Here is a 12,500-nt window from a genome sequence, read left to right on the forward strand (position 1 = left end):
ACACACACACACACACACACACACACACACACTTTGAACTCTCTTGTGACGAAAGCATGACATGGGATTTAATTTTCCTCTGCCCTCCATCTCGGCATCCTTCTTCTCTCTTTCATATTCCCCCTCTTTTCTCTCGGCTCTAATGAGAGCACTGACCTCATTACTGGCAGATTAGAAGTGCAGATAGATGGTTTGTGTGTGTGTGTGTGTGTGTGTGTGTGTGTGTGCGTGTGTGTGTGTGTGTGTAGATAGATTGCGGTCATGTTAAAGTGGCCTGATTAATAAGCAATTTAGAATGGCCTCTCGTGAATTACAGAAACGCAGAGTGAAATGCATTCCAATTGAGGCTTGGGATGTAATAAGTTTAATCAAGTTGTGATTGTGAAAAGTTTCTTATGCAAGCAGAGGAGAAGAAGGTTTCAAGGCTGTCACCCCTGAGCTTGAAATTACAATAGTATGAGTCACAACTTCAACCTACTTCACTGGTAGGGCACTACATAATAAACATCCCAATAACATCAATGCATATTTAACACACACTGAGTTACACAGGTCAAGTTTTACTGAAGTAGTGTATTAACAGCACTTATTTTTCTGCATGGTTAAAGCTTACCTCCACAACTCTCCCTTTTTTCTCCACTGTCCCTGTGAGTCCACCCCCATACGTCCTTTTCTCCTCTCCCCCTCTTCTCTCCTCCTCCCATTACTCTTTCTAATTTTTTCATCCCAAAACTTAAGCAGCATCAAAAGCAGGCTCCCTCATCGTATCTGCATTCTCTTAATCAGCTGGTCTCTCAGACCCCTGATCATATATTTCTCTCTCTCTCTCTCCTATTTCCCGTCTCTCTGTCTCTCTCATGGTATCTAGTGTGAGCATCATATCCTGCCTTCATGAAAGGATCAGATGCTACTTGTGCACCACTTGTCTCATCTCTCCAAATGAGGACCGATGCCCACTCTGTCTCATTCAATCACCTTGGCAGTTACGCTAATGCTAGCTATTCTTATGCATTACTCGTGATTTTGACTGATACCCCATATGAAGGAATCAGACACGAGGTAAAGAGGTGCACGATAGCATCCATCCTTCACCAGGAGAATGTCTAAGGGTCTACTGTGATGGAGAAAGGGAACTGACTTGGACTGCACGTGATAGTGATAAATGAATATGAGGGGGAAATTAAATGATAATTACCTACATTAAAAAAATAGATTTTAGCTATGTAACAAATCAACATCAAAGAGAGAGCACACGATTTTGATTTGTTTGCTAGGTTACTTGGTTTGGTTAAATGACTCACTACTTATTACTAAGTAAAACAATAGTGTGTGTAAAACCACTGCATGTTCATATCATTATTAAGCATATTAATCATTATTAATTATGCAATCCTTGATTCCTATTGATTCCATTGTTTAGCAACCATTGTCTTCTTATTAAAAAAATCTTCTTCTTCTTTTTTCCCTCATCTTCTTCTTCTTCCTCCATTCCCACCTTTCTTCTCTTCCTTTCATGGCCTCGCTCTGAGATCCCTGAAGACAAGGCACTGTAGGATATGAAATTGGACATTGAGGGAGAGAGAGAGAGAGAGAGAGAGAGAGAGAGAGAGAGAGAGAGAGAGAGAGAGAGAGAGAGAGAGAGAGAGAGAGAGAGATGGCGTGATAGGTTTAAACTGAAAGATGAGAATGGTCTATACTCAAGACACACCTTTTTTGGACAGGACATGAGGTTCTCTTCCTCTATTCTTTATTTCTCTCTGTTCTGTTTCACTGTCCACTCCTTTTAGATTTAATGACAGCCTTATCAAATAATGGCCCCCTGTTGTATTGACCACACCTCTCTGTCCCCTAGAATCCCCTTCGTCCATCGCTTGATGCTGTCTTCACCATAACCTGTAACAAATGCCTTTGATTGATTCAATTTTGAAGCCTTATACGGTTCATTCAAACGTCTTGTAAAAACTAGATAGACAGGGTATACAATCTGCTTGGTTACTTCATAGTTGAATGATGTGTTCAGCTGATTTGTGATTGGTTGATGTTTTCCCAGGGGATGGAGAGGATCAGAGCTTACCTCCCAGATGCTGTGTGGTATGACTACGAGACGGTGAGCTTTGTTTTTCCTGCTCACTGTTAACTGTTTCCTGTCAAACATTCCTTACTTCTGCTTCATTCCCTCATTCCCTATTGACTATAGAAATGTCCCAACAGGGGCGCTTAGGTGGCGTAGCGGGTTAAGCGTCGACCATGTAACCGCAGGGTCCCCGGTTCGAATCCGGCCAGGGACATATCCTGCACGTCATCCCTCCTCTCTCTCTCACCCATCCTTTCTGTCTAATTCTCCACTTTCTCTATCAATAAAAAACATGAGTGGGACTGCCCCACTCAGAAAAAAATATATAAAAAAAGAAATGTCCCAACAGTCTTACTTAAGTCTCCTTGTGGGGAACTACTGTAGGTCACTGTTTAACATGTGGATGTTCTCATTGTAACGGTGAGCTACCTCAACGCCACTGCTGTGGCAGATAGTAGTTGTGAAGATGGGTGAAGTGATGCCGAAAGCCACCACAAGGTGGAGGCAAGAGCAGCGAGGATCTTTTTATTTTTTAATTTTTTTAAGATCCATCCTTCTATGGTGGAAATTACATTATAACCTTGACAGTGGTGACATTTCTGTTCCCTTGTAACAAAATAATCACCCAATTGAACATGAGAGAGAGAATAGTTTGTGATTGCAGAGCCTTGCTTAACCAGTGACATTATTGAGATGCATGGCTGTATCTCTCAATATATAAGATTGTTTGCACTTTGCATTGAAAAAGCGGTTTTGCCTATCATCATTTTTCAGAAGTACATTTCAGAAGTTATGCCACATTGCTCTCCTTCTGCCACTGCTGCTGCCGTAAGACCATCATTGCTGTAGCTATTTGTGCATAAAGGCTTGTCATAGGATATTAATCGAGTTATTCGGCATAAAGAGGCGCAGAAAATAATATTATTGACAATATTATTTACGTACCTTTGTACAACAGTTTCACCATTGGGATTGACTGAGAGGCGAATAACAATGAAGCTGTGCTTTATTCCTTGATGAAGTTATTAAGACAGCTACGACACATTTTGCCTGTTGACCATGTCACAGTTATATCCCTGTGCAAAAACTCAAATTCCGAAGATTTGTTTATCACGTTATTTTGACAACAGCAGTGTAGTTTTGAGAACTATATTTCTGAGCACAGCGCAATCTACCACAAAAGAAAGGCATTGTTTTCGTGTCACGATATTTGTACAATTTTGTAACCTTTTTATAAAAGCAACAAGGCACTCAAGTCTGTGATTTACCATGAATTCACAGCTGAGGCGGCGTTAGGCCAGAACCAGTTAAAAAGCCGTTAACATGGCTAGTTATATCCATTCATTCCAGAGACAGAGCAGACACTCTTCTATCGGTGTCACTGTCACAGCAGTTTGAGCAGGTTTGTGGACACTCATGAGAATGTACCACACATTTGTCTTCAGAAGGTCTGGGATGAATCATTATTGGATGCAACAGAGTTAGTCAACAAAAACATGCATGAGTTATTCTAATACTATAATTCACAGTGCAGTTTTGTGTGTTTTTGGCAATAAAATATACTTTTTACAATTTAGCGGATGATCAAACTGTGCCACAAGATGTTACTGAAATAATCAATGTCAAATTTCGATTTGGCATATAACAAGGCACTATGTACATCCATTGAGTATCAACATAAATATCAGACCCTACAGTTAAAAAAAAAAAAAAATGCAGAAAACGTCAGTGACATATATGATTTTAAGTGACATATATGATTTTATGTCTGAAAAAGAAAATTTAAGGAAATTCAGTTGAGCTCCAAAAATCTATATCCTATGCACTGACCAGGTTTTACAGTCAGCTTTGACTCCTGGTACAGTACAGTGGGTTGGTCTACTAAAGAACATACACATTGGAAAGGTTGTTTAGGATTCAGACCTTCTCTCAGCCTACAGAATACTGGACTCTTCAGAGAGGATCTTATAGTGGACTGCTTTTAGACAAACAGCCTATGTTTGCTTTTGGGTAGAGACCGCCTACATTCTGATGTAACATTACCATCTTTGTTGCAAGCAAAGTATAAATAACCACATCCGTTAACACAACACTGGGTTTGCTACACACTGCAATCAATATAGTATAACTCTTGAACATGTTGTATTTGTGTTGCTTATTTTAATTGACAGAAGATAATCATCTTTGATCGTCATAATCATCCTGTCTTATTGTCACTTTTTAATCTTGAATTATGCCTGTTGCCTTATTGTCTTGTGCTGCAATGTCAGGAACCAAAGCCTCAGAATGTTACTCTCTTACACTTGTGTAATGTGACGTAACAATACAACTTGAAACTTGAAACTTTGCTAGACAGATGGAACGGGTATGACGTCAATACAGGAACATTAATCATCAGAAGAAAAACAGACACACTTCCAAGGGCTCCCCAATAGGGAAATATGCTAGCACCACAAATGTCTCATTTGGGCTGTGGTCATATGTTGTCTATTTACTCATTAGCCAAGCTAATTATCTAAGACCCTGATTACTTGGATAAATTATGATGGCAGCATTGTGCGGGTAAATACATCGTGGTGAACAGGGGAAAAAACATACAACTGTAGCTGACCCTGAACCTGGGCCACCCTCCTAACGTGAGAGGACTAGGCCACCACAGTGTAATAAAGTCAACTCACTTAGCACTGTCTGGAACACACTGGCTACAATTAAAGTTTGTTTAAAAGGTTTAATATCGGGGCGCTTAGGTGGCGTAGCGGTTTAAGCGCTGACCATGTAACCGCAGGGTCCCTGGTAGCTATGTGGTGGGAAAACCTTGTCAGTAGATAGCATGGTGTTTCCTGGCTCTAAATAAGGCTCCGATGGTAGTAGTGGAGGTGGCAAAACGATTTCCGTGCGCCCGCAAACCCGGTGCTTATTCTTATAATCATTATTGGAAATGTATTGTAAAAGTGTCCAGATAAGCTCAGGATAACAGCATAACAGTGTTAAAAGGCTGTGAATCCGCATTCCGGACTGCTAAGGCTAGTTAGGCTAGTTAGGCTAGTTAGGCTAGTTAGTCGCTCGGCTTACCCGCTTCTGCTGTCGATGCCATCTTCCCAGGGAGGCAAACATGTGTATGTTGAAAAAACTATGAAAAAAGGAAAAATAATGTGACGCTGTAATATCATAAAACCATGTGACGATCTATTCTATTTAAAATACTCAGGTCAATAAGAGACAGATATCTGTTAAGTAGTAAATAACGTTTTTTATATTCACAATTTAAAAAAAGTAACATAACGTTCAATTTCATAATATAGGTATCTCAGAGACAGTATGCTGAGATCTTCCTAGAACAAGGGTTGGCCGCAAAACATATTTGAGGCTTATAATGAACACAGCCTATTAAGTCTAAATTAGGCTATCAACATTACAAATAGGTGTGACGTGAAGTTAACATAATACAATAAATCAGTGTATAGGCTAAGAAAGGCGCTCTTAATATTTGTCGTAGGCTATTTTAGTTGACGAAATATTACTTTTACTTATAACTTAAATTCATGTATAGGCTACACATTTTTACAATTGGAGAATGTAAGAATAACGTACAACAATGATAAATGAAAATGTAAAAAAAGAACTGTTAGATTGTTTGTCAAAGCCACAGGGAGCCACTGGAGATGGGCAAAAGAGCCGCCGCATGGGGCTCTGGAGCGGTCGGTTGCGGACCCTTGTCCTAGATTATTAACCACTGTAATGCATGTGTCACTGAGGTACAGTAAGCCTATCCATTTGAATTGCTCAAAGATCACCCCTGGTGGTTGTTTTGCCAAGGTGTAATACCCCCCAAGAAAAAGGCAAATTAACTCACTATCGCTGTCACGGTAACCACACTCTACTGTCGTTGACAAATTCCTACAGTATATTAAACACTGACCTACTGCACAGAGAAGTACACATGAATATCCCTTTAAAGTGATTCTGTTCAGTCCCAGGTAATTGCTGTGTCGGTCAGAGAGAGAGAGAGGGAGAGAGAGAGAGAGAGAGACCATCTGTCAGAGGCCATCCTGTCAAAGAGATAGAGAGAGTTGATTTCACGTGGGGTCTTATTTGTGTGTCATGCAGCAGTGTAAAGAACCTCTGATCAGATGGGTGATTAGATTGGTCCCCTTGCTCCTGGCCCTGGGTCCCCTGTGATTAGTGGGATGTGAAGATGACGTGAGGTTGGATGTGGGAGTGGGGACCTGAAAAGGCATACATGCTTAGTTAAGTAAACAAGAGGAAGGTAAGGGGTGGGCGAAGTAAAGAGGAAGAGTGGAGAGAGGAGAGGAGAGGAGAAAGAGAAGAAAGCAATAGAGGGTAAGAGATGGGAGGAATGGAACACTCCTTAAGGGTGACAATGAGGAGGCGATAAGATCTGAAATTGCTTATACTACAGACACTCCAGTGAACCCTCCACACACACACACACACACACACACACACACGCACGCACGCACGCACGCACGCACGCACGCACGCACGCACGCACGCACGCACACACACACACACACACACACACACACACACACACATATCTAATTGTATGTTGTGTGTCTGATTGACATAGTGTTTGAGTGCTTTTGACATGTCATTGATTGTATGTAGTATGTTGTGGTGAATGTTGTAAGCCTGAGCAGAAGGGACAATAGCTGCTGCAGGCGGATCAGAGATTCATGCCAATTGTTTTGTTTATTTGATGACCCATTGTGCAGGCAATAAAAGCTGCTTCATCCACCATCCTGAGAGTGTCCCAATCCCTTCAGTACCGCCAAACACAAATTAATAATTTTTAACAAAGACAGATAAGAAGAACAGGGAACATTCCATCGCGAGTGAAGCGAGCTTGTCTCTGAATGAGAAAAGCATAACCACCTGGCTGTGGCGCAGGAGGTAGAGCCGCTGTCTAATGATCGCAAGGCTGGCAGATCGGCGGTTCGAGCCCCAGCTGGCCACATGTCGAAGTGTCCTTGAGCAAGACACTGAACCCCAAATTGCTCCCAGTGAGCGGGCCGGCTCCTTGCATGGTAGCTTGCCGCCATTGGTGTGCGAATGTGTGTATGAACGGGTGAATGAGAGGCCGTTGTAAAGCGCTTTGGATAAAGGCGCTATGTAAGTGCAGTCCATTTGTAACCACCTGGGTGGTTGAGCATTTGGACCTGAGGGGGTTGGAAATGAATTGTGATGTGGAATGTCTCTCTTTACGGCTACTAAGTGTTTGTGTGTGTGTGGGGGGGCAGTGTTTGTGTGTGTATTAGCGGTGTAAAGAGACGTCATTATCTCTATCTGTATTCAGATAGAAGACCGGACGTGGGCGTGGTTTATACCGGAAGTCACATTGAAGCATCACATTTCGTATTTCCAAATCTAATACCCATTAGCAATGCAATGTTTGTGCCTTCAATGTTTGTGCATCAAATTGATTTCATATTGGTATATAATTAATTCAGAAACATATTTCCGCATCCTCACATTGTACTTTTCATCTCTCTCTCTCTCTCTCTCTGTCTGTGTATTTTTTATTTTTAACTAAACTACGTTTTCTGAACTGTCTGACCAATCAGATGGAGCGAGTGACTGATCGAAAACAAATGGTTGAGATGTACTTGCCTGCAGACAAGCTTGGTTTACATATCAGAGGAGGGGCTATTCTTCCTACTCAGCGACCTGCAGTCACAACCACCCACAGGTACACACAACTACACACACACACACACACACACACACACACACACACCACACACATTGCAATTTCTAACATTTTACTCTGAGCACATATAAAAGCCATGTGTGTCTGTGTGTGTTTATGTGTGTGGTTATGGGTGTGGTTGTGTGTGTGTTCATGTGTGTGGTTGTGTGTGTGTTCATGTGTGTGGTTGTGTGTGTGTTCATGTGTGTGGTTGTGTGTGTGTTCATGTGTGTGTTCCCCAGTCGGCGTAATCCCATGGGTCTGATTGTAGCTCTTGATGACAACAAGCAAGCAGAAGGCGAACTATTTTGGGATGATGGAGACTCTCGAGGTATTATGTTTTGTGTGTGTGTGTGAACTATACTCAAACAGTTATTTAAATCAGGTGTTGCCTACATAGTTAATAGCATTACATGTCAAACACGTCACTAACATTCATAATGTCTAGACGTCATGACTTTACTTTATGAAGGTAAACATCACAACATGGGATAATTCACTTTACGCTATTACGTTGTATTTAAACTTGACCTTCTCTTCTCCTTCTCAGATACTGTTGAATCTGGCAACCACATCCGGTATCAATTCTCTGTCATTTATGTAAGTTTTGCATATGTTTATGCCCTCTCCTATTATAGTCAAGAGATGTTAAGCCAAGAGACCAGGTAGGAAACAAAGTTCCTAGAAAAAGTTAGACAAGATTAAAACTGATAAACAATATATGGTTACATGTATTCCCTATGTATTACCCTTAGCACCATAGCAGAACACATCTTGATTGCTCGTTACATGAACAGCTCTTCAGATTTGTGACTTGATTCGCAAGGTTCACTAAAAAGAGCCGGTTCAATGATCCGGCCCGTCAGGCTGGTGTGTCTGAATCTATGATGTGTCTGAACCTCCCCCATCGATGAGTCGTCAGGCTGGTGTGTCTGAATCTTCCCCATCGATGAGTCTGTCAGGTGAATTCCATGAATGTGTAAATTGGAATGGCACATGCAAAGGAGGAATGTCGGAAGAGTTCCAGATCAAGTGTAACATTAAAATGTGATATTGCAGTATGTCTCAAGGAAATGGATGTCTATTTCACAAATGCTTCCGCTCTTGATAAGGGAAATAACACATGTACAGTATTGATAAAATCTCATATGATAATTTAATAGTAGCCTTCACTTCTTTAGTAAAGCGTCTATGGATTTTATAAAGGTGCTATTCTATATAGCCTACATTTGATGCATTCTTTTTTTATTTTTATGTTTTATTATACATTTAAACATTTTCTTTATTATTATGACTATTATTTAATAATAGTATACATTGCAAAACTAATCCAATTGCCAATCCATGACAAATATTAGCCCAGACAGACAGAATGGCGCTCACAAATCACCATAAGACTATAAATATGCAGAAAAGCGGACTGCCAAAAAAGGAAATAAAATGTCTTCTTTGTTATGTCCCAGGCTGCTGAAAGGTTAAACTGAATGTTCACATTTCAATTTCAAGTTTGTGGGACAGGCCTACAAACTCGATCATTGCAAGAAAACTGGCCCAAGCCTCAATTCAACGCTCCACAGAGGCACCAATGTCGTGTGCACGATTGCCTCATCGTCACACGCAATACATTTGGCCCCATCTGTAGGGGTTTGTGTTTACGCTTTTTAAGGACATCTGCACTGATCTATGATGGAAATCCATACAGACATCAGCACACTTTTTCAGGGATGTGCACGGATCTCCACATGGACAAATGTAAAGGATACGTTTGTTTGTGTGTGAATGAGATGCTGTAGGAGGGTGCACACTTTTTGGGTGAATTAGCTTGGTTTTGAGAAACATACTGGCACCAGCGAAACTCCTCATCAGGCTACAATGCAAGTGGTTGAGTAAATTGTGCAACTGTGAACAAAAGCTCTAAACACACTGACATACTTCATTTTTGAAACTGCAAATCTCCCAATGTATTGATGCTGGCCTTGAGATGTTGTACACATTAAAGTGTGATTATACTTTTTCCGCAATGTTATATCACATTTTGTTACTCACAATTCCATTTTTAAAACATCGCTAAACTGGGAGCTTTACAGTTTGTGACGTTAGAATTCAGAGTTCTATCTCCATTTTTGTAAAAAAATTGTTTTTTACATAATCTGATCCATTAGGTGTTATCCATTAGTTGTTATTAATGCCTGTGTGGTGTTATTTTTTTAAATGTTTAAATGTTTGAGTTAGTAATTCATAAAATACAAAACTTCCATCACACCAAACATAATGGAATGTAAAAAACATTGACGCTCAATATCTCTGAACTACCCTAAACGGAGAAAGAACCTTATAATTCTAAGCTCACGAGTTCCAAAAAGTGATGTATTTTGTAGTTAATAAATATAATTAAATATACAGACTTATCCTTTAAAGCTTTAAATCTATACTCCACAAAGTACAATACTGCCTCTCTCACTGTTACAGCCACTCTTCATATGGTGTATATATTGCCTTCATAGACTACAGCCATTCTCTTCTTCTCTCTCCAGGGTATGTTGACCATGCAGGTGATGCATGCTGGGTACAGTGATAACCTGGCATTTGAGAACATCACCATATTGGGGGTGTCATACCCGCCCATCGACGTCTCGGTAACCCACAGCAACAGCACCACCCCACTTCCTGCTGGGAACATACAATATGACACTGCCAAGAAGGTATATTCACATTAGAATATTCACAATAGTGAAGTTATATTCACATTTCCCCCCCCCAACCCCTTGCCATATATCCCTCCCTGCACAGTACAAGTGTAGGAGGGCTGGATGAAAGTCCACAGTTCACTGACTTGACTGAGAGAGTCATTCGTTTCAATAAGGCCAGGGGAGTGGCATTAGCATTGCAAGGTTACTGTCAAAGCATAGGAGCATGGTTGCCATTTTTTCATTAGGGACAACAAAGCAATAGATACTGTACGTGTGAGTGTGTGTGTGTGAGTGTGTGTGTGTGTGTGTGTGTGTGTGTGTGTGTGTGTGCGCATGCGTGCGTGTGTGTGTGTGTGTGTGTGTGTGTGTGTGTGTGTGTGTGTGTGTGTGCGTGCGTGCGTGCGTGTGTGTGCATGTATGCTCAAGGTCTATTTGGGATGACAATGGCACTGTAATGGTTTAGAAAGGAAGGATAACAGGCCTGACTGCTCAGGTATTTTTTATCACTTCCAGAAGGCCTTGGATAGGATATCCCCCATATGTACTGACACATGCACTCAATCTCTTCAAATAGAAAACAATGCGCTTGTCTAAGTGTAATAGTATTCTCATTTAGAAATGGTGTTCTTGAAAGGTCTTGACAACAGTGTAAAGTGACTGTAGTTATAATATATACATATAATACACTCTACTGTTCTTCTAGCATTGTGAGTGCCAAGCCAAGGGCGCCTGGTCCTAGTAGCATAGATTTAGATGTTGAGATGTTTTTATTATTATGACTGATGTTTAGATTCACTTACTTAGACAGATGTACTTGTTGTAAGTCGCTTTGGATAAAGGCGTCTATCATATATCCTCCATATGTTCTATGATGTATGCATGCCCATGCACTGTATGTAAATATCCTATAGTATGTCAACCCGCTACAAGCTGCCGCAAGGGATTACTGCATTATTTATGGCTTTGTTATGCCTACCAGTGGAAATGCTAAATCATGATGGCTAATGGCCGTTTGATTTTTATGCCATTTTGTATGTCTGCTCACTGTGCCAGTATCTATACATTCCCAGTGTTTACCCATATGGTAATGTCCCAGAGCATTTCATCAAGACCGAGTTAGGTTCATAGGTAATATTAATAATTGTAAAATATTGCATTCATGTGCCCATAGATGATGTATGGTGAAGACCAACGTGCTTACTGTTTTGACATCAGTTTTGATTTAATGCTACCTAAAGTTGCTGTTTAGTTAGAACATGGATGTTCGAACGAAACTGCAGATTAACCAACAACAACGCTACTGTGAGGCTGTATGTCGCTGCTGTTGAGTGTGCTGCCGTATTTGAAGATGTGAATAGATGGATGGATCAGAGCTTGGCTACTATATTCGCTAAGATCAAATCAATGAACAAAACGGTTTAGTAAACAGTATGTGATTTGGGTGTGATTACAGCTATTTTCGTTTTACCTATACCTAACAATGTTATCATTATAGTTATCACTAGGGAGGCACCTCTACTAATACCAGTACTCATACTTGTACCTATGTACTCGTTGCACTCATGTACTCGTAAAACTACTCCGATACCACTTCACGGCAACGTAATGTAAGCTCTCGTAACAGGCAGGCAGAGGAGGAGCAATAAGGAAGAATGGATTCCACCAAAAAAAGACATTCTAGAGGCTAATGTTCGAAGGTCAGTCCAGAAATTGAAGTTGAAGAGAGAAATAATAATGTTGTGTCCGTGTGTATGCATCTATCATTATAGTCCATAATGCATCTAGTGGGACTTCGGTGTAGTTCCTTCCCATCACATCTGGGCATCAAAGCTGTAATAAAAAAAGAAGACAGTACATTTTAAATGATTGCCCACTGTTACCAACACACAATTTTTACGAATACTACTATTGTTCATAAAATAGAATTGCTTATACAATGACAATGACAAATACCTGAAGTGCTGGTGACTCATCAAGGTGTCATCTCTCAGAACCTCTCACCTCCTCATTCAGTAAGACACATTTC

General features: G+C 40.6%; 1 protein-coding gene across 1 annotated transcript in view; it reads left to right on the forward strand.

The window, feature by feature from the left end:
* si (sucrase-isomaltase) overlaps positions 1-12,500 on the forward strand; it is a gene marked incomplete at both ends in the record, with an annotated part of 69,759 nt that overhangs the window by 28,056 nt on the left and 29,203 nt on the right. The window contains 5 exons of the mRNA XM_080543668.1: positions 2,051-2,107; positions 7,660-7,784; positions 8,027-8,115; positions 8,335-8,384; positions 10,319-10,486. Coding sequence (XP_080399794.1) covers positions 2,051-2,107; positions 7,660-7,784; positions 8,027-8,115; positions 8,335-8,384; positions 10,319-10,486 — 489 coding nt within the window. The remainder of the gene's footprint in view (positions 1-2,050; positions 2,108-7,659; positions 7,785-8,026; positions 8,116-8,334; positions 8,385-10,318; positions 10,487-12,500) is intronic.

The sequence above is a fragment of the Nansenia antarctica genome (assembly GCF_963989245.1).
Source record: "Nansenia antarctica genome assembly, chromosome: 12".
Lineage (NCBI taxonomy): Eukaryota > Metazoa > Chordata > Actinopteri > Argentiniformes > Microstomatidae > Nansenia > Nansenia antarctica.